Here is an 18498-nt window from a genome sequence, read left to right as displayed (position 1 = left end):
TAGTTTGAAATATCCACTTAATATATATATGCCAGCATTATGTTGACAAAGAACTCCAACCTATTACAATGGAACCTCTGTTATCCAGGCATGTTCACTAGTCTATTGACAATAATGAAATTTGGGTTGGATGAAAGCACAAGGAGGGAGCCTAAAGGTTGCTGTTTACTTGTTAATAGCATATTAGTATACATTTCTTAGTTATGGACATTTCTGAGCTTTGGACAGTAGTATGTACCAGACTGGATAAGAGAGGTGCCACTATATGCTTTTTATTATGCTGGCATATTTGATACTGGCCTATTCCTGTACATGTCCTGTTCCTGTTTCTCTAGAATTCTACTTACCCACCTGGAGTTTCAAATAATTAGAACACTTCATAAAACTGTTTCCTTTTATTACGGTTTACACATGCTACCCATCTAAGTGATATAGAACACCACTAAACATCACAAACTACTATAAGTATTTTTAATAACTGCATTATCTTATAAAAAAATTAATAGAAAAAATGTAAGCTACTGTTTGCTTGGTGACCAAGTCATACAATTAGTGAAACATCAAACAATTGTATTTGTTCCACATAAAATAGTGTATGCATACAAAAAAATATATTTACATATTTGTGTAATTATAAATCACAATTATAGTACATACTTGCATGAATATATCACATTAGGATCATTTCTGGAGTAGATACTCCTCAAATTCCCTACACAAACAAAAACCATAACAACACAACATGTATGGTACTGACACTAACCAGATAACCTTCAGGATTGGCTTCTTTTTGTCTTGTCGAGATTTCTGTACTTGATCCAAGATGTGATCAATTTCTTGATCAGTAGAAAAAGCAAACTTCCATGTCTCATTGAACACCTTCTCATCATAATTATCTAGCCACTTAGCTAATGACAACACTTCCAGTGTAGTGTTAGTATTACAAGTGTCAATTATAGCAACAGCTTCTGGTTTCTCCATGTGGACTGGATTAAGGAAGAGATGTTGTAATGATGTGTTTAGTGACAACATGACACACACAGCATCACTGGCTGTCTTGTCTATGTAGCAACTAGAAATGTTCAGTGTTACTAAAGTGTTGTTGAATTGTAGACCAGTACAGATGGAGCATACTTGTGAAGATGACCACATAGAGCTAACACTGAGCAAGTCAGTAAAGCCAATCCTGGTCAATGATTGATTACTTGCTATACATTTCTCAATACTCTGCCCTAATGTGATAGAGTCACAAACACATGATGGATGTGCAATAAACCTTGTTACTGTTTTGTTTGATGACAAGCCATCAAATATGATAATCAAATGATCAGCATTTTTCACATCATTTATATGTAATGTTGTTAAGCTACTATTTTGACTCAAGATGTTACTAATCATTTTACTGTCATCATATGAATTAATACCAAATTCAAACTCTTTCAGTGATTTTGTATTACACAATGCATTAGAGAAAGAATCTGAAGAGTTCAAAGACACTCCTTCAACATATGAACATCTAATGGATAAACACTCAAGATACTTCAATGTGATAATAAGACATCCAAGACTGTCTAGATCATCTTTACTCATAGTACCATCTAACAAATAAAGTATAGTAATGGATAGATTGTGTTTACAAATAGTATCACACATGATTTTAAGACAACTTAGGGAGGGAACTGTAAATAAACTGATCTTCAGTGAACTGAAGTTTTGTTGACAGATAAGAATTTTGTCCATTACTTTTATCCCTCTTTCTGATAGGTCAAAACACTCACAATTGAAGGATATTATTTCAGTTAAAGTGTTACATAAATAATGACCCATCACCTCAACTCGAGTGTCAGTTAGGATTAGACCAGTTACATTTAATTGTTTACATCCACATACAGACAGGAAATAAGCAGCATAACGATACTCTAAATCTGATCTTAATGATAACTTGACATCATTCTTCTCACTGAACACCTGACCAAACTCACAACAAAGCATTTCATCTTGTGCCTCAAACAAGCAGTACAATATGGTGGTGAGTAATTTATCACTTCTATCTGATTGGATAAACTTTTGTCTTAGAATATTACCTAAAGGTCTCAACATCACTTTGGACATTAAACCAAACACAAAAGGGAACACATTTATCAAATAAGAGCTTTCATGAAAGTGTTTGTCAATTGTGTCTTCTATACTATTTGATTCCAATATTGACATGGCTGCTAAAAGTTCTTGTACTGCACGATGAATAAAACTGTAATGAATTTCTTTTTCAGCAAGTTCATTAGTAACATGTTCAGCACTTAACAGTCCAAATACATCTGTGCTTGTAAAATGAAGTTGCTTCAGTTCGTATTCCAACTCCTCTCCATCAAACACTAGTGTTTTGTTGATTAACATTCTGAGAGCTATTTTGCATAGTTTACTGAATAATGGGTGCAACTCTTCAGGTATATTATGTAAACTTTTAAATTTTCTCTTCAAACTCTCAGGAACATTGCAATGAACACACAACAGTACAAACTTCTCATAAAGTTTGGATAAAGTTTCTGGTAATTGGTTACCACTTTTATGATATACAAAACACATTATGACTGCAGTAATGGGAATATGAAAATGTTGACAAAGATATTCCCGAACTTTTAAAATCTCAAGCAAAGACGACACAGATTGTGAATTATCTTTGAAATATTCTCTGATGTAAATTTTAACAGTTTGTGGAGTAAATCCCAGTATCTGGTAATAGTGATCTTGTACTACCTCAGCTATGTGATCAGAACAAGAGGGTCGAGAAGTTACTATGATGGTAGAACAAGTAAGTGCACTCTTTTTAAAGATGATGTCATGAAAGAAAGATTGCGATTGTAAGTGGTCAGGGAGCTCATCCCATCCATCTAGTATAAACACCAATCCCTTACCATAATTTTGCTCAGCATATTCTGTCAATACAGAACACTTGAGGGCATCAAACAGTTCATTCAGGTTGGTCACCTTCTGGTAGTACTTGTCACGAAGTGGTACCAAAAACATCAACTCATTTGTCAATAATTCACCCTCAGCCCATCGTTTACAAATGTTAACAGTTATTGTAGTTTTACCTGCTCCAGGATCTCCCTCAATCAATATGATCTTTTGATGTCCAGCAGTTAATATATCATCAACAGTGACATAATCCATTTTGTCCTTAACTAGACCCATAGCATGTTCCTCACGAAATCTATCTTTCAAACATCTTGACTTTATTATAGCAATATCAAAGTATAGTGCAGGTCCTCCCAGTTTAGACCACCTGGTAGGTTCCATTGGTCGGTTAAGATAACATGACTTCAAGTGATCTTTGCATTGTACCAAACCTGAACCTGTGGAAGCAGACAAACCATACATGTTATGGTTAAGACCACATAACCTTAATTATCCGTTTCTCATTCTCCAATACTCAGTGTGGGGGCAGATCTTAATTTATGACTCAGAATGCAGTTTTCTTAGACTGTTCTAGCTAGTTAAAATGAGCTGGATGGCTGTACTCAGCCACCAGTGGTACAAATATAAGAGAAACGGAAAAATGGAACTTAATAATAATTAGTACATTAAAAGTTATAAATTTAAAAATGAAGTAGGGATCCAAGCGATAAAAAATAGTGAAACAAGAGTTGAACAATGGTAGCTATTACAGCATAGCTCGGTGGGAAATCCCTACTTTGGCATGGTATAGCAATTATTTTGTGTTCAATGCCAAAGTAGGGATTTCCCACCGAGCTATGCTGTAATAGCTACCATCGTTCATCTCTTGTTTCACTACTTTCTATCGCTTGGATCCCTACTTCATTTTTAAATTTATAATTTTAATGTACTAATTTGTTTAGTTTTTGTTAAGACATACAGCTAGCTATAAACATGTGACTGTTCATTAGGGTGACTGCTATATTAGAGTATCTCGAGTCAGCCTACAAAGATGTGCGCTTGCCCAAAAGTGGGCGTGGTCATCATTGTTTCAATCGATTGTTAGAGTATCTTGTGCCAGCCTTCCAACTTGAAGGTGTGTGGTCACTGATATATAGCTAGCATTAAAGGGGTATGTCTCAATCAATAGATCCATAATGTGTAGAATAAACAATGAGCATAATCTTGTGACCTATCGTGAAAGCTATCTAGTACCAGTACCTCCGTACAGTAGCGCGTAGTCTAAGTGCCTTAAATAATATTGTGGCGTCTATTATGCTACTTAGAAAAAGTGTTAATACAGAAAATTAACACCTCGATATGGTTTCATTGGATGAAGAAGAAGACAAGCAAAGATAAAAGAAAAGACAAAGCGTAGAGGGCACACACTCATCAGAACCCCAAAAGGCACATCCCACTGATGAGTTTGTCATTGTGGCATAAAATGGTGGCCGCACTGCTTTGTTAGGCCTCTACGCTTGCGACTGTGGTCAGTCAGGCAGTCAGTTTAAATTCAAGTTTTGGCGATTTAAAAAAAAAATCTATATCCGGCCACCTGTAAGTGTTTTGTTGTATTTAATGCTGTTTTATGCATTAGATGGATTAGTACTATTCTGTAAAAGTGATTTTCATCTCGTATGATATCTCTAGGATGCTTTTTAAAGGCAGAACTTTGGGTGGCACTCGAAAATTTCACCAGGATCTCTACTTAAACGGTACGACTGTACCATTTGATTAAGTGTATTGGCCTAAGTAAAGGAAGTTCACAAGCTAATAGGGATCATCAATGTAATAAAAGTGCTGGAATAAGGAAGAATTGTTTACTGACAAGTCTGACATGCTAATTTATTCCCTATGTTACATTTACACTCTTCAGGAAATGATCCCTCAGTGTTTCAGCACTTTTAATTGTATTGATCTCCACTAGTTAAAATATTCCTATAGGCATAGAGGAAGGAAGGCAAGATGGACTGAACACCAACCCCAATGTCATGGAATGGAGATTTAGCCCTTTGCTTCTCAATAGTCAAATATATATATTTACTCGGCTCAATTCCTCTCCAGCAAAACACCCAGAAATCACAGGGTTATGTTTCACATATATTGTGGGGAATTAGTAAAACGTGGAATACAGAATAACGGAATTGCGGGATAACGAAATAAGCAAAACTCAGATTGTACAAATAGTTACATGCTCTATAGCAATCATACTTTATTTACACCTTGCAACAGCTCTGAATGGCACGCCACGGCGACGGATAGCTAAACAGCAGTTGGGCAAGCTTTAAATGGGACGAGCGAGCACACAACCAATCACCCTAGAACGATCTACCCTTACTTATCTATACTCCTTAGTTGATCTAGCTACAAAACACCAAGATCTAGTTCTATTCTTAGGTTAAACTAGCTACCCTTCATGTGCATACGACCGAATTTATTAGAGTCACACTAGAGTTCAGTAGGGAAGTCCAGTGGTTGTGTGTCTTTACTCTTTAAATGGATTTCAAAACTCTTCAGGTTTGAATCAAGAGTGTAGGTAAGTAAAGTTAGCGAAGGTAGATTGTGCTAGGGTGATTGGTTGTGTGCTCGTCCCATTTAATGCTCGCCAGCTGCTGTTCTATTCATCGCTGATGTTGCGCCATGCAGAGCTGTTACAAGGTAAATAAAGTATAATTACTATAGAGCATATAACTATTTGTACAATCTGCAAAGATAAGTTTTGCTTATTTCGTTATTCCGCAATTCTGTTATTCCGTGTTTTACTAATTCCCTATATTGTGGTCAGGAAGAGCCTTAAATTGGTCCTGTTTGGTACTTTACATTACCTTGAGGACCATATAAAGTTTTTCAAACACATGCATTGTATATAGTATATTTCAGTTCATTATTTTGGTAGACTTAGGAGCACAGTTCTGGAGGTTCATCAGTTTCTGGATTCTAACATCAAAACATCTACGAGCAGCCAGCAAAATGAGCCATCATTGCTATCCAAAGTGCAAAAATAATTGTAACTGGATTTGACAAAACCAGGCTTCCACACATATGTAATTCTTTAACTTTAACCAACTATAACAAAACCTGTCAGCATGCTATTGACCTGAAATTTTCACACAATGCGTCTATAACATTACAAAATGACAGGTCAAAATTTGAAGCTGATTCCATATTTCTACGCTGAGTTATGATCTCTCAAAGCCACAAAACCGGATGTGTGTGGAAGCCTGGTTTTGTCAAATTCGGTCACAATTTTCCTCTATCAAACAAAATACCTAGCTGTTTTACATAGCCTGTATGGATAAGACATATTCTCATAACTGAATTTTCTTCAGTGTTAAATACGTACTATGATCCCATAGACACAGTTGAAGCAAACATTACTAGGGAGGCTCACTAAGGCTCAACAACAACTTAGAAAGTTGTTAAAATGTACACTGGTATCCCTCAACATTGGCTAACAATTCTGTCAACAGTGAACCCCAATGTATAGACATAGTAATATGGTACTGATGTTTCTACCAAACTTTTACAGTCCCATGGACTCTCACCTGCTATCACACACTCGGTGCGTAGCACTCAAGAATTTAAATATGAAAGGTCGTACATTTATTATGAAAGTGCATAGCATGGTTACTTATTTAACTTTCCTGCTACACATATAGTCAGCTGCACACAGGCTGTAATTATATAGTGCTTGCACCGTCATTAGCTAATGATTGTAGGAATATTATGACATATTACAAATAAACAGTTGTATAATGCTTTGATTATCTTCCTTGCTTAAAGACAGTTGTGTATTCATCAAACGAACAACCATTATACAGTGACACATATAACACACCTGTCACACCACAATTAAATCAAATACTCAAATAGAACAACCACTCCCATTCAAAATTGCTAGTAACAACATGGATAGCCTCACACTAAGGCTCACCCATGATGCCGTTTAACATCCATCTTTTATTGTTTAAAATGAGCCCATACAGTTGTTCTACAAGGTAAGAAGCCATAAGAGCCAAGGAAAACTTAGATTAATGTTGTATATTATTGGTGGAGTCATGTCAATATATTATAATACACCCTCCTGTACTGTAGGTACAAAAGAAAGTAGGTCATTTCACAAAACTAAAGACTAGGTAACCATGAAAACCCTTTAGGCATAGACTACATTGCTCACGAGTGCCACCAAAAAATGCATCAGCTAATTATTTTTTTAAATTTTTAGTTATGATGAATAAACTTTATACATATATGTAATTACTCTTTAATATATATTACATTTCTAAGTAACTGTAGTGTAACCAGACAGTTAGTCACAATACATACCTTCATCAGTTTTTATCTTTTTCACCAAGGGCTTCCCATCTGATGATTCATGAGTAGACACTGAATCTGCAAATTACAACAGAACACATTCAGTCTTTTCTCTCTTTCCATAATATACTAGGCATTTATCATACAGTACACGATAGAACTGTATATTAGGAATCTTGGAGGTATGGCCCTGGCACCATTCTTTCTGTTCTAATGCAGTATGCGTGAGTTTACCAGTAATACTATAAATGTTACAAATAAGTAAACAAAGAAAAATTAAGAATTTTAATTTTAAGTAGATTAGGGATCATAGAAATTGAAACAAGGGAGATCATCTACACCTGAAGATATACTAGTGGAAATCCCTCAGTACTTCAGTCTATACTCACAACTGAATCAGGGATTAAACTAGTATAATTTCAGGTATAGGCAGCCTCCCTTGTTTCACTAGTTTTTACTTGATGTGTGCATTGTACGTACTACGGTATGCCAAAAGGTACCTGTTAGGCTGGAGCAACATCAAACAGTGAAAAAATCAAGCCCATATCCTTAGCTGTTCTCGACACGTGCTTGTCTGAAGGAATCAGGTTCACGTGTAGGTGACCTCCTACCTGATTCCTTCAGACTCATGAATGGCTAAGGCTATAGGCTCACTGTTTGATGTTGCTTCAGCCCAACAGGTACCTTTAGGCATACTGCAGTATACTAGTGTTCCACCAATAATCGGATCGGTATCATATCGGAGCTGATATTGGGCTTTTGGTATTGATCGGTATCGGTTATTTAGGTATTCTGATACCGATTAATATCCACTCGCTCCAATCGTCATCATAACTATCATCATAAATGCTATGCTAGCAAAACGTAAGGTATAACAGGCTGGAAATAGTGTTGAGAAATATTCTAGCACAAAAGGTACAGGAATTGCTTTGTTAAACATTGAACAACTGCTACTTACTAAGTTTGCATGAAATACTCTAATAGAACAGTCACTGCAAATAAAATATTCTAATGAGCAGTCACACATAGCTAACTTTAGAGGTGTGTAAATTGTATGGAAATTATTGGCATCGGTATCTGTATCGGTGAAAATTTACTGCTAGGTATCAGTATCGGATCGGTAGGTATTTTTCTGTATTGGTGGAACCCTACAGTATATGTACAATGTACGCACATCATAGACTTACCTTTGTCCTCCTTATTGTCCTATTTCTTTTTGCTGACAGCCCAAGGTGTTGGTTTATGGTAGAGTAATGGCTTCCCTACATTTAAACTCATACTTTCTGTGGTGACTGGAATGATTGCAGACAGATTGAGTAGGGAGATTCTCCCAATAGCAAATATACTCCCTACCCAACAACAAAGAGGAAAGACAGTCTTGCTTCATGAGACTATTATTGGAGGAGAGTGCAGTCAACCATCATAGACTTCTAGTCTTTCAGATTTTTCTACAGGTGGTACTACGTAATATGCACATTAGATAATATAAGCAGCTTTCAAATGAGGGGAGGGGTTTATGTAGTAACAGCTATGATTGTTTCACATTGTGTGTTGCTATCTGCAAATTTACATCGGTCATTACTGCAAGCTTGAAAGTCTTGTGTGAGAAAGCTTACAAATATCTACATACAGTATATTTATTATTTGCTCTTGCCAACTATTACTGCATGGCTTGACTGGTTAACTCTAGGGTAGTTTGACAATGAAACTTGATATAGGCATATTCATGTGATTTTGTGTTTTTGTGGCAAAAACTCAATCAGCTATCATGGGAGACAAGACCAGTTTTCCCTAACTCAGCCACAAATGCTCTTGGTGTATGCCCCTGTTTTAGCAAAAATAAGTTAAACACGATCTCATCCAGATCAATATACTTAAGTACAATTGTAGGAAACATATCACATAACAACAATGTTACCTTCAACAAAGGAAACCAACATTCTCTCAATTTTAGATGCCACATCATTCAATTCAATACCAGGAGCTCTCAAAACTTCTATCAACTGATTCCAAGATGCCTTGGGTTGTCTACAAAGCCATAACTGCAACATCTCTCCACAACATTCACTAGTATCCCCAGCATTGTTTATCTTTATTATATTTAATTTCTCTATGTCTTTCTGTTCCAACAATTCTACCCCAATGTTTCTCCATTTCACTGCAACTGAATCTCTGACATGTCTATACAGGTACTTTAGTTCAGGATGGTCAGAACCTGTGTAAAGTTGTTATTAGATAAACAAAACCATTCATAAGAGCATGAGTGTGTGTGTGTGTGTGTGTGTGTGTGTGTGTGTGTGTGTGTGTGTGTGTGTGTGTGTGTGTGTGTGTGTGTGTGTGTGTGTGTGTGTGTGTGTGTGTGTGTGTGTATGTGTGTGTGTGTGTGTGCATGTGTGTGTGTTTATCACAGTCTGCCACGAGGCAGTAAGAAATCACCTTATGGTGTTCTACTATCCAGGTCCAGGTGTGTGTGTTTTTGTACTGTTTCTTTAATCTTCAAGAAGGTTAAAATTATAAAGACATGTGCTTAGTTTTCGTTGTTATTATATTGATAAAGGTAGGTATTTCATGTATCATTAAACTGGTTCTCTTGTTCCAATCACGTGACTTATCTGAAACTTGGTGGCCATGTACATCATTACACATTGACTTGTAGGATAAGGCAGAGTTTTCAGATGCAGTGCATTTTAGCACCTGGTAAATTTATATATGGCAGTGTAGTCAATGATAGGTACCTGAGTAGTTGATGATTCCTGACCATGCAGAACAGCAAAACCAAATTTGTCTACACAAATGGGACAACAATTACTTTATAGCTCAAGGACAGCCAACACCAAAACTTTTGTCAAATATGTTGTACATATTATTTTTGGCATCTTTAATAAAACTTCATTTTTATGTTTATTACACATGTTTTGTTTATACAGGATTTTTCATAAAATACATGAAATTGCTGGTACAGTTAACTCCAACATTAATCTATTTCATTTTTACGGATTAGCTATTTATCATCATTCAGTATGATAGTACTGTATAGTAGGGACCACAAAAGCGTGGGTGTGTCTCATGAAAAAACATTGCCCAAAACCAGTCTCACTTTCCCAGATGACAATGAGGCATTATTGGTTAGGTAAAACTAAGCCTGAACAAGCCTTCAGATCGACCCAAAATATTTCAATTTTTTTTTTACTGACTGACTGAGTGAGTAACTGAGTAACTGAGTAACTGACTGACTAAGTAACTGACTGTCTAATGCCTTCACACAAGCATAACTCAATAATGGTTAAGGCTACGGGCTTGATTTTTTCACTGTTCGACGTCGCTTCGGCCCGACTGGTGCCTTTTGGCATACCGCAGTACATACAAAGCATTCCTCATGGACATATCAGTGTCCTGCTTTGTGTCCCATTCATCTTTGCTGACAGCAAAAAGTGTCGATTTGGTGGTAGCATGTGATGGCTTCCCTTTATAATGGAAATCGGCCATATTATTCATAGTGGTTACTTTGATTGCAGAGGTGCTTTTCAAACAGTTCTTGATTTGTACCGCTGTGTAAAGGGTTGAAGATAGCTAACAACAAAGCATAATGGATAATTCACTTTTCATACGATAATTGATATAACTGGGGTGCAAGGCACCATTTCTTTCTTTTGATGCGGTATGCGTGGATTGCAGAGGTGCTTTTTGAACAGTTCTTGATTATTAATGTTGTATAACAGGCTGAACATACAGTACCACTAAAATATAACATCAACTCGGAAGAGTGCGAGTGATTATAAACTTGCTAATTAAAGGGTATAGCACCTGTTTCGCTTGTGAGTATTCATCCCAAATGAAACGGGATGAATACTCACAAGTGAAATGGGTGCCACACCCTTCAATTAGCAAGGTTTTTAATCACTTGCGCTTTCGCAAGAAGACGTTACATTTGAGTGGTACTGTAGCTGAAAATAAAGTGTTAAGGATACTTCACTTTACAGATGATAATTGATATAACTGGGGATTTCTTTCTTTTGATGTGGTATGCGTGGGTTCACCAGTCATAATAATTGTATTTTACAACAAACAAGTACACAAAAATTAGGAATTTTCAACTAGACTAAGGACCATAGCACATCGATAAAAAGTACTGAAAGAAGCTGCACAATATTAAATCACAGTAAAACAATAAGAAGTGTTATATCCCTACTGTGCTACGGTAGGGATCTTCACTTTGCAACAATGAAATACGAGGTGAAGTGTGTTTATCCAGTATATACACTCTTGTACAGCACGAGACTCCAGCGTTTATTAGAATTATAGAAGTTTTTTATACCCCAGTGTCTGTACGGATCCAGGCATGAATTCTGTAGTTTGGAATGAAGTACCCGGCGTGTATTTGAGCCCAGGCATTTATTAGAGCCCAGTTTTAATATGGATAAATACAGTACTTGTAATAATAGGGTTTGAACATTCCTGCCTCCTTCCCTGTAGCTATTCTAATAACTTGCTATCGATGGTAAAGGTTGCAGTGTATCGATTTAGCAACAATATTTCAGTACTTTTCAAGTGTGGGTTGAAAATTTTTTCCCTTGACCATTGACTTGGCACAAATTTGATGGTCTCAACCTGTGACTTGAATTTGATCGTGGTCACAGATCTACCAACAGTGAGTGCCTGTGTGTCCCCTCCCCCCCTTTTTTTTGAAAGTATAAAATTGTAATAACAACACACAAGTAGCTACAGTAAACAAAACTTTAAGTAAAATCAGTTCCTTAGACGTGACTCCACCCTAACTAGATCCATTGGAGGTGGAGTTCTGTCAAAGTGACCTGATGATGACCGAGCACCACGGATACATGCGATAGCAGAACGCACAAAGAAAAGGAAAGACAGCAACGGAGCCAGTTTAGAGTAACCGAGTAATTATCCCCCCACTTATTGGACAATATATGTTTCATTGTGAAGCAGATGGCCGCGTTTTATATAATACTGGACCTACCTTCACCAAGCTATGAGTTAGCTAAAAGACGAAGCTTGCTCAATAATCGGTTGCTGACGCTATCTAATTACAAAGGCGGACACCTTGTACAGGCTTTGCCTTTTGTGTACGCCTTCTTGTTGCCGTGGATAATACAACATAGCGAGAACAGCACAAAATATCGAAGTACACCGACCTGTTTGAGGTATACTCGTTGAAATATCCTTGGAAGTCATTCTTGGTAGTTACGGCAATGAATGGCGCGAGGGGTTGGCAACCAATGATCGTCCTAAATTTCGTACAGCCTCTTTGAAATCTCAAATATTCATTCTGAATTAATCTTGAAACTGCAAAGTTCCGTACATTTCCTATATACTTCCGTATATGAAGCATTACGTGTGGCCGGGTACGTCCTGCATTCTCACGCATTCTCACGATCACTACAATGTGTTTTTTTATGTTTATAAAAATATGAAACAGTACATAATACATAATAGTGAACTTAAATACGAGCCTCAGTGACAATACGTGCTAACAATGGGGCAAGCTTCAAGACTAGTCTCGCGTGGCCAGACCGCTATTTCTCCGTCACGGCGCTTATCGATTAGAGATTATAAGCGCCTACTGCGAAATAGGGTCTGGTCCAGAACCAATAGGCAAACTTGTTTTCACACCCCAAGCTAGTGCTCGGGGTGTTTAATTAGTTGTCGTCATGAAACGTATACTTCCTTTTGATACAAGCACAGTGTACGCTAGAGTCTGCTTATTTAATAGAGCGGAGATGCAGGTGGCAAGGGACCTAGCCGCGATAAAAGATTCTGTTTCTCGAGCCGCGAAGGATATGGGTTATTTTCCTCTGAAACCGAAACAAATTGAGGCAATTCATTCATTTATGCTGGGGAATGACACATTCGTGTCCTTGCCCACAGGATACGGCAAGTCGGCCATTTACGCTGTTTTGCCAATCGCCTTCGACTATTTTTTGGGTATGTAGCATTGGAACAATAAATTAAACAGTGTGTGAGTGTGTGTGGAGGAAGGTGTATACAAGCACTGAGGTTTTTTTTACCAAGTAGTTGGTCAAATTGTTGCCATGCGGTATAGCTACATTGAAATGCAAATTATGCATTTGGAACTTGAGTATACTTTAATTCCTGTGCATTATGATGTACAATTAGCATAGCAACTTTGCTGAGCTGATATCATTTGATAATCAATCTGGAGTTCTGTGCGGAAACACTTACCGCTAGCTATTTCACGGAGTTAAAATGAAAGTCTATTGATTTCGTTCATTTACCCTTTTTCTCTCAGCATATAATGTAAACCGTGATGCATGACTGCCATTATTTTAGGTTTACTTGTGGGTAACATGTTTATTTAGACTACTAGTATCAAGGAATGTAATGGCCATTCGATCAAAATTCAGTGTAAGTAGATGTATGCCTCACTTTTCTATCTATTGGTAACTGATGAATAGCTATACAGATGAACCAGTCTGGCACAGCCAAACTACTTTCTTTTGTTTGTGTGTTTGAGGGGAGTGATCTAACTACATGAAACCAGTTCCACTGCATATTTTACATTCCAATGTAACAATAGCTACAACCAGTTGTGATAGGAAGAGAAAAACCTGAGACCACCAGTCCCAGTGCAGTGATTGTATACAACCAAAATTATTCACTGTGTAGTTAATAATGCTTTATCTGCAGGATGTAAAGGCAGTATTGCTGTGGTTGTAAGCCCATTAATATCATTAATGATGGACCAGCGGCAGAAAATTGCATCTAAGGGACTGTCAGTTGAGTTTGTCGGGGAGGCACAGACAGATGATAATGCCATTAGGAGAGTTATAGATGGAGATATACAGCTTGTGTATATTAGCCCAGAAAGTCTGTTGGAAAATAGGTGTTTCTGGACTATGTTTCGGAAGCCAGTTTATCAGGACAAAATGGTTGCCTTTGTAGTTGACGAGGCTCACTGTGTATGAATATGGTAAGCACACAGTAGATAGCTCATTGTTCACTGCTGTTTAATTTGCAGGGGTGATGATTTTCGGAAAGCCTTTTCAAGGCTAGGAAATCTACGCAGTGTACTTCCCAGCTGTATCAATGTGATGGCTTTAACTGCCACAGCAACTAAAGAGACATTGACATCTATAGAAGACAGGTTATCCTTTAAAAAAATTTATAAAATGATTGGCTTGCATCCCAACCGTGCCAACATAAAATATGTAGTAAAGACAGGTACTAAAGTTGAAGATTTGTGTTCTAAAATTGCTGGGGAGTTGATAGAACAAAGAATTTCTGTCAAAAAGACAGTGATTTTCTGCAGAACAGTAAATAAGTGTGCTCAAATATTCTCATTATTAATGAAGGCACTGGGCCCCAATATCACTGAGCCGCCACGTTTACCTGTAGATGTCTTAAAATTCAGACTTGTGGATAATTTTACAGCAGGATCTTTGAAAGAGGTGAGGGAAGCAATTGTTCATGAATTTTGCCAGCAGGAGACCAAGCTCCATGTTATCATAGCAACAAGTGCATTTGGTCTGGGGATTGACTGTCCTGACATTGCGAGGGTGATTAACTGGGAACCACCCAATCTGTTAGAAGATTTGGTACAAGAGAGCGGTCGAGCTGGACGGAATGGTGACCCTGCAGAAGCAATTTTGTACTATAGAAACCCTGGAAAGAATATCACTAAAGAAATGCAACAATATGGATTAAATACCAGAACATGCCGCAGATCTTTACTATTCAAGAATTTTCTGTTTGGGGAAACCCTCTCAACTCCTATAAAAGCTGATCAGTGTTGTGATTTATGTGCTTTAGTTAATTCGCAGTAATTAATGTAACAATAATACTGCTTGATAATTGAGTACTGTTGTAATTTGTTTTGTTTGATATATACACTGTTCAATAAATTATTCACTTAATATAATTCCAAATTATTAATCTTTTCTTTAACATAGCTTTCAATTTTTGTCCAGTTCAGGCTTTGAAAAAGTGGTTCTTTATTAAAGGATGCATAATTTTGAGTACAGTTGTCCGACAACAAGCCTTCAGATTTTAGTATGGAGACAATTGATTGAAATTCTTTTCTAAAAGATGGTGTTGAATGATAGTCCTTGTTAGCCAGCATACCAAGTTCTTTCTCAAACTGCTGACATACATGAGATACAGGGCCAATTGATTTTGCCAAACGCTGAATGGTAGATGGCTGAACTATATTTGCTCCAGCACTTTGTATTGCCATTTTAAGTCGCCGGTTGAGATGCTCCATGTGAAGGTCGCATGGTATATTCTGGCCTGGTCTACCATGTTTATTAATGGTTCTGCTCCACTTCAATTCAGCACACTTGCGAGGAGACAAATACAAAGTTTGTGCTAAGAAATTAAACGCTTCTCCAGCATAATTGTAATGATTTGTTTGCTGGAAAATAGGTAATAAAAATTTCCAGTACAACATAATTCTATCTCCATCTCCCTCTTTAACAGAGTCATGAAATCCATGCCACAAAAGACCTAATGTAATAAGATCAGTTGCATATGATGTACCAGATGAAATCTCTATGTGATCTCTACTTGGCTGGGATGATAAGGGAATTTCTGACTCTCCTGATGCTCTGGTCTCTTCTGATGCTCTGTTCTCCTCAGGGGAGTGGGACGGTGGGATTAAACACTTTACCCATTTGGACACAACTTTGCTGGCAACATCTAGGCAGGTATATCTATTCTGGGGCTCCAAATTCAGCAACTCTTCAGTAGCAACAACAATATAAGAATGCAAAATCACTAGAAAAAAATCTTCATGTGCTTTCATATTTTTTTCTGGGTCTTTACTGATTGCTGATCGGCTCAAAACATTCCGCAGCTGAAATAGTGAGCCTTTGTCACATGCAGACTTTGTGTCATACAATCTGTCCCAAATTGCCTGAAATATTATTGCATATACCTAATAATGTGACATCAATTCAATTAATTCACTCACGGTTAAGAAGCACTGCCTTGCATGCCAATCTACAATTGTAGGGACAAACCCTTTAAGTTTGCTTAATGCAGTTGGGTGGAAACATCGCAACAATATAGCACTACGAGCCCTGGCAATGGTCAGTTGATCTCCAAAAAGAAGTAGCTGAAATAATCTGGATTTATCACAACTAAAATCTTCTCCACCAACAGTAAGACTTTCAACTACTTCTTCACAAGGTACATACTTGCTCAGCTCATCAACAATGTGGCACATGTCACTGACCTTGGCTTCATTTTTTAATTGAACTCCAAGTGCGACCTAACAAAAATACATACTTAAAAATACTGTAATAATATGTCATACCACTTCTGATTCAGCTGACATTTCCTTGGAATAACGTGATGGTATGTGCCACTCTACACAATGTTTCTCTTCTCTAAATCTTTCCATGTGCTGGACAAGCATTCTATTGTAAAAAATAAACAGTCCAATTTAGTTTGTATTATACGAACCTTGATACCAAAACTTGAAAGTCCTTAATCAGTGCCTGGAAATCCATAGCAGATGGCAATATTTTATCTGGTGAAATCATACTACTAGATGGAGTATCAGACAATGATGAAATGTCCACACGGTTTTTAACTGCATACGAGTGGAAGTAATGAAGTGACTGTGTCTTACTGTCCTCCCTTTGAAAACTGGGTCTAACATTCTTATCAATGTTGTCGCCAACAATAGCAAACCCATAGCAGCTTCCCTCAATGGGATGACTAGTTGCACTAGCAGTGTTTGTGTGTGTAACAGTACCAGAATTCATATCACTACCATTAACACCACTCTCCATGTGGTGACCATGTGCATCACTGCATGCATCCTGAGCTTCGATTTGTACATGATGACTCTCCTTCCTTGCTTCCTGACGAGAGTCAGCGATGGTAGCTTCACTAATTTCATCAGCATCCATGTCAATACCTGAAAGATAACAAATATATATGTTATGTAATGTTCAAGAGTTGGGTCAATATCTTTAAGTGTACCTTGACATTGATCAGCCTCTTCATCAACATCAAAATATGAAACATCACTGGGTGCAACAATACTATCAACTTCATAGATATTATCATCTTCATCACTCTTGTCATGTTCTATGCTTGCAACACTTGCCAGTTCAAAACTGGTCATATCTGATGGCTGTGTCAACTACACTTCAATTAAATCGCCATTAACAAAAGGGAAGTCTTGCTTACTTGAAAATGCTCTTAGTAGCTTCTTACTCCAAGCCAATACTTCGTCATCATGACCACATGAAAGATCATCAATGATAGTGGATGTTGATGAGGCAGACATACAAACCATTAAAGGCTGCAAGTATCTGTATATCTACAAAATGATATTAGATAATTCAAATACATTTGTACGCATAAAATACTAAAATGCACCTGTTTATGAGCTGCATTTCCATAAAGTAGAACTGATACCAAACGCTGCATCAGGCTCATCTTCTGGTTTCGTTTCTTCAATAGCAGAGAAATGACAAACCCTAAGAAAGCCTTATCACTTTTAGGCAAGATTGATCTTAGCAACCCAAGTAACACTGGAACCCTATGCTGAAACTCTGACCACAGTGCCTCCCAGCTAAACGACTTGAGCATGCCATTGCTTTGCTGTAGTATAGACTTATTGGAAGTAGAGCAAATATTATTGAATTCTACTCTAATCTGTCTCGAAATAGTTCTTAGGATATATCTGCTTAACCCACTACCAGGATTTAGCATACCACTTGCACTTGTTCGGTAGCATCTGCGAGCATAAGATGAAATTATCCGTGCTCTGAGTGGAGTTTTGATGTTATAATTACGGGTCTTTCCATCTTTCCTTATCTTGACCTGCATTGCATCAACAAGAACACAATTATATGCCTGTAGTACATTAGTATATAGATTACTAACAGAAACTTTAGCTTGTGAGTCAGAGACAGAGTTAGCTAGAGTACTTGCAGATGAGGTAGCTGTAGTTGCTATTGGAGTTGATATCATATTAGTTACCATTGGCATTGAGTCATTTGTGCAGCTGATTGTACCTCTAGTCACTGTCTCATAGTGTGTATCATCATCAATTCTAGCAGCTTCACCAGCCTATGTTATAAGGTAAGCCAAACTTATTACTATAGCTAACTACATTAATATCATGGCATTTGAACGTACTGGTTGATCACAAATTTGAGTATCCAACCTCAATCTCTTTCTAGCAGGTGGTACAGCACTATAAGAGTAGCACTGGTACAAGTCAGGTTTAGCTTTCCATTAATATCTGCTATT

General features: G+C 37.3%; 4 protein-coding genes across 6 annotated transcripts; 2 read left to right on the top strand and 2 right to left on the bottom strand.

The window, feature by feature from the left end:
* Positions 1–398: 398 nt before the first annotated feature.
* On the bottom strand, positions 399–12535 carry LOC136258201 (NACHT, LRR and PYD domains-containing protein 14-like). Of its 3 annotated transcripts, XM_066051527.1 has the most exons (5): positions 12405–12535; positions 9167–9463; positions 7261–7326; positions 764–3353; positions 399–712 (listed from the first exon to the last, which is right to left on the bottom strand). In XM_066051527.1, exons 1-5 carry the CDS (start codon positions 12442–12444, stop codon positions 682–684), a joined length of 3024 nt encoding a protein of 1007 aa, XP_065907599.1. In that variant the 5' UTR covers positions 12445–12535; the 3' UTR covers positions 399–681. The 3 variants fall into 3 exon arrangements, with proteins under 3 accessions (XP_065907599.1, XP_065907600.1, XP_065907601.1); XM_066051528.1 differs by lacking the exon at positions 12405–12535 and having other exon boundaries at positions 7261–8380; positions 8436–9309; XM_066051529.1 differs by lacking the exon at positions 12405–12535 and having other exon boundaries at positions 8436–9309.
* Positions 12536–12838: 303 nt separating this feature from the next.
* Positions 12839–15131, top strand: LOC136258198 (ATP-dependent DNA helicase RecQ-like). Its single transcript, XM_066051523.1, has 3 exons — positions 12839–13194; positions 13918–14200; positions 14249–15131. The coding sequence occupies exons 1-2, from the start codon at positions 12921–12923 to the stop codon at positions 14193–14195; spliced, it is 552 nt and encodes a 183-aa protein (XP_065907595.1). The 5' UTR covers positions 12839–12920; the 3' UTR covers positions 14196–14200; positions 14249–15131.
* Positions 14400–15053, top strand: LOC136259232 (putative ATP-dependent DNA helicase Q1). The gene has a single exon (XM_066052719.1). It carries the CDS (start codon positions 14400–14402, stop codon positions 15051–15053), a length of 654 nt encoding a protein of 217 aa, XP_065908791.1.
* LOC136258197 (uncharacterized) lies at positions 15082–17527 on the bottom strand. Its single transcript, XM_066051521.1, has 6 exons — positions 17428–17527; positions 17218–17380; positions 16693–17152; positions 16544–16646; positions 16199–16498; positions 15082–16141 (listed from the first exon to the last, which is right to left on the bottom strand). The coding sequence occupies exons 2-6, from the start codon at positions 17360–17362 to the stop codon at positions 15140–15142; spliced, it is 2010 nt and encodes a 669-aa protein (XP_065907593.1). The 5' UTR covers positions 17363–17380; positions 17428–17527; the 3' UTR covers positions 15082–15139.
* Positions 17528–18498: the final 971 nt, after the last annotated feature.

This window comes from Dysidea avara, chromosome 6 (genome assembly GCF_963678975.1).
Source record: "Dysidea avara chromosome 6, odDysAvar1.4, whole genome shotgun sequence".
Lineage (NCBI taxonomy): Eukaryota > Metazoa > Porifera > Demospongiae > Dictyoceratida > Dysideidae > Dysidea > Dysidea avara.
The sequence above is the reverse complement of the archived record's forward strand: the minus strand, read 5'-3'. Positions and strand labels throughout refer to the sequence as shown.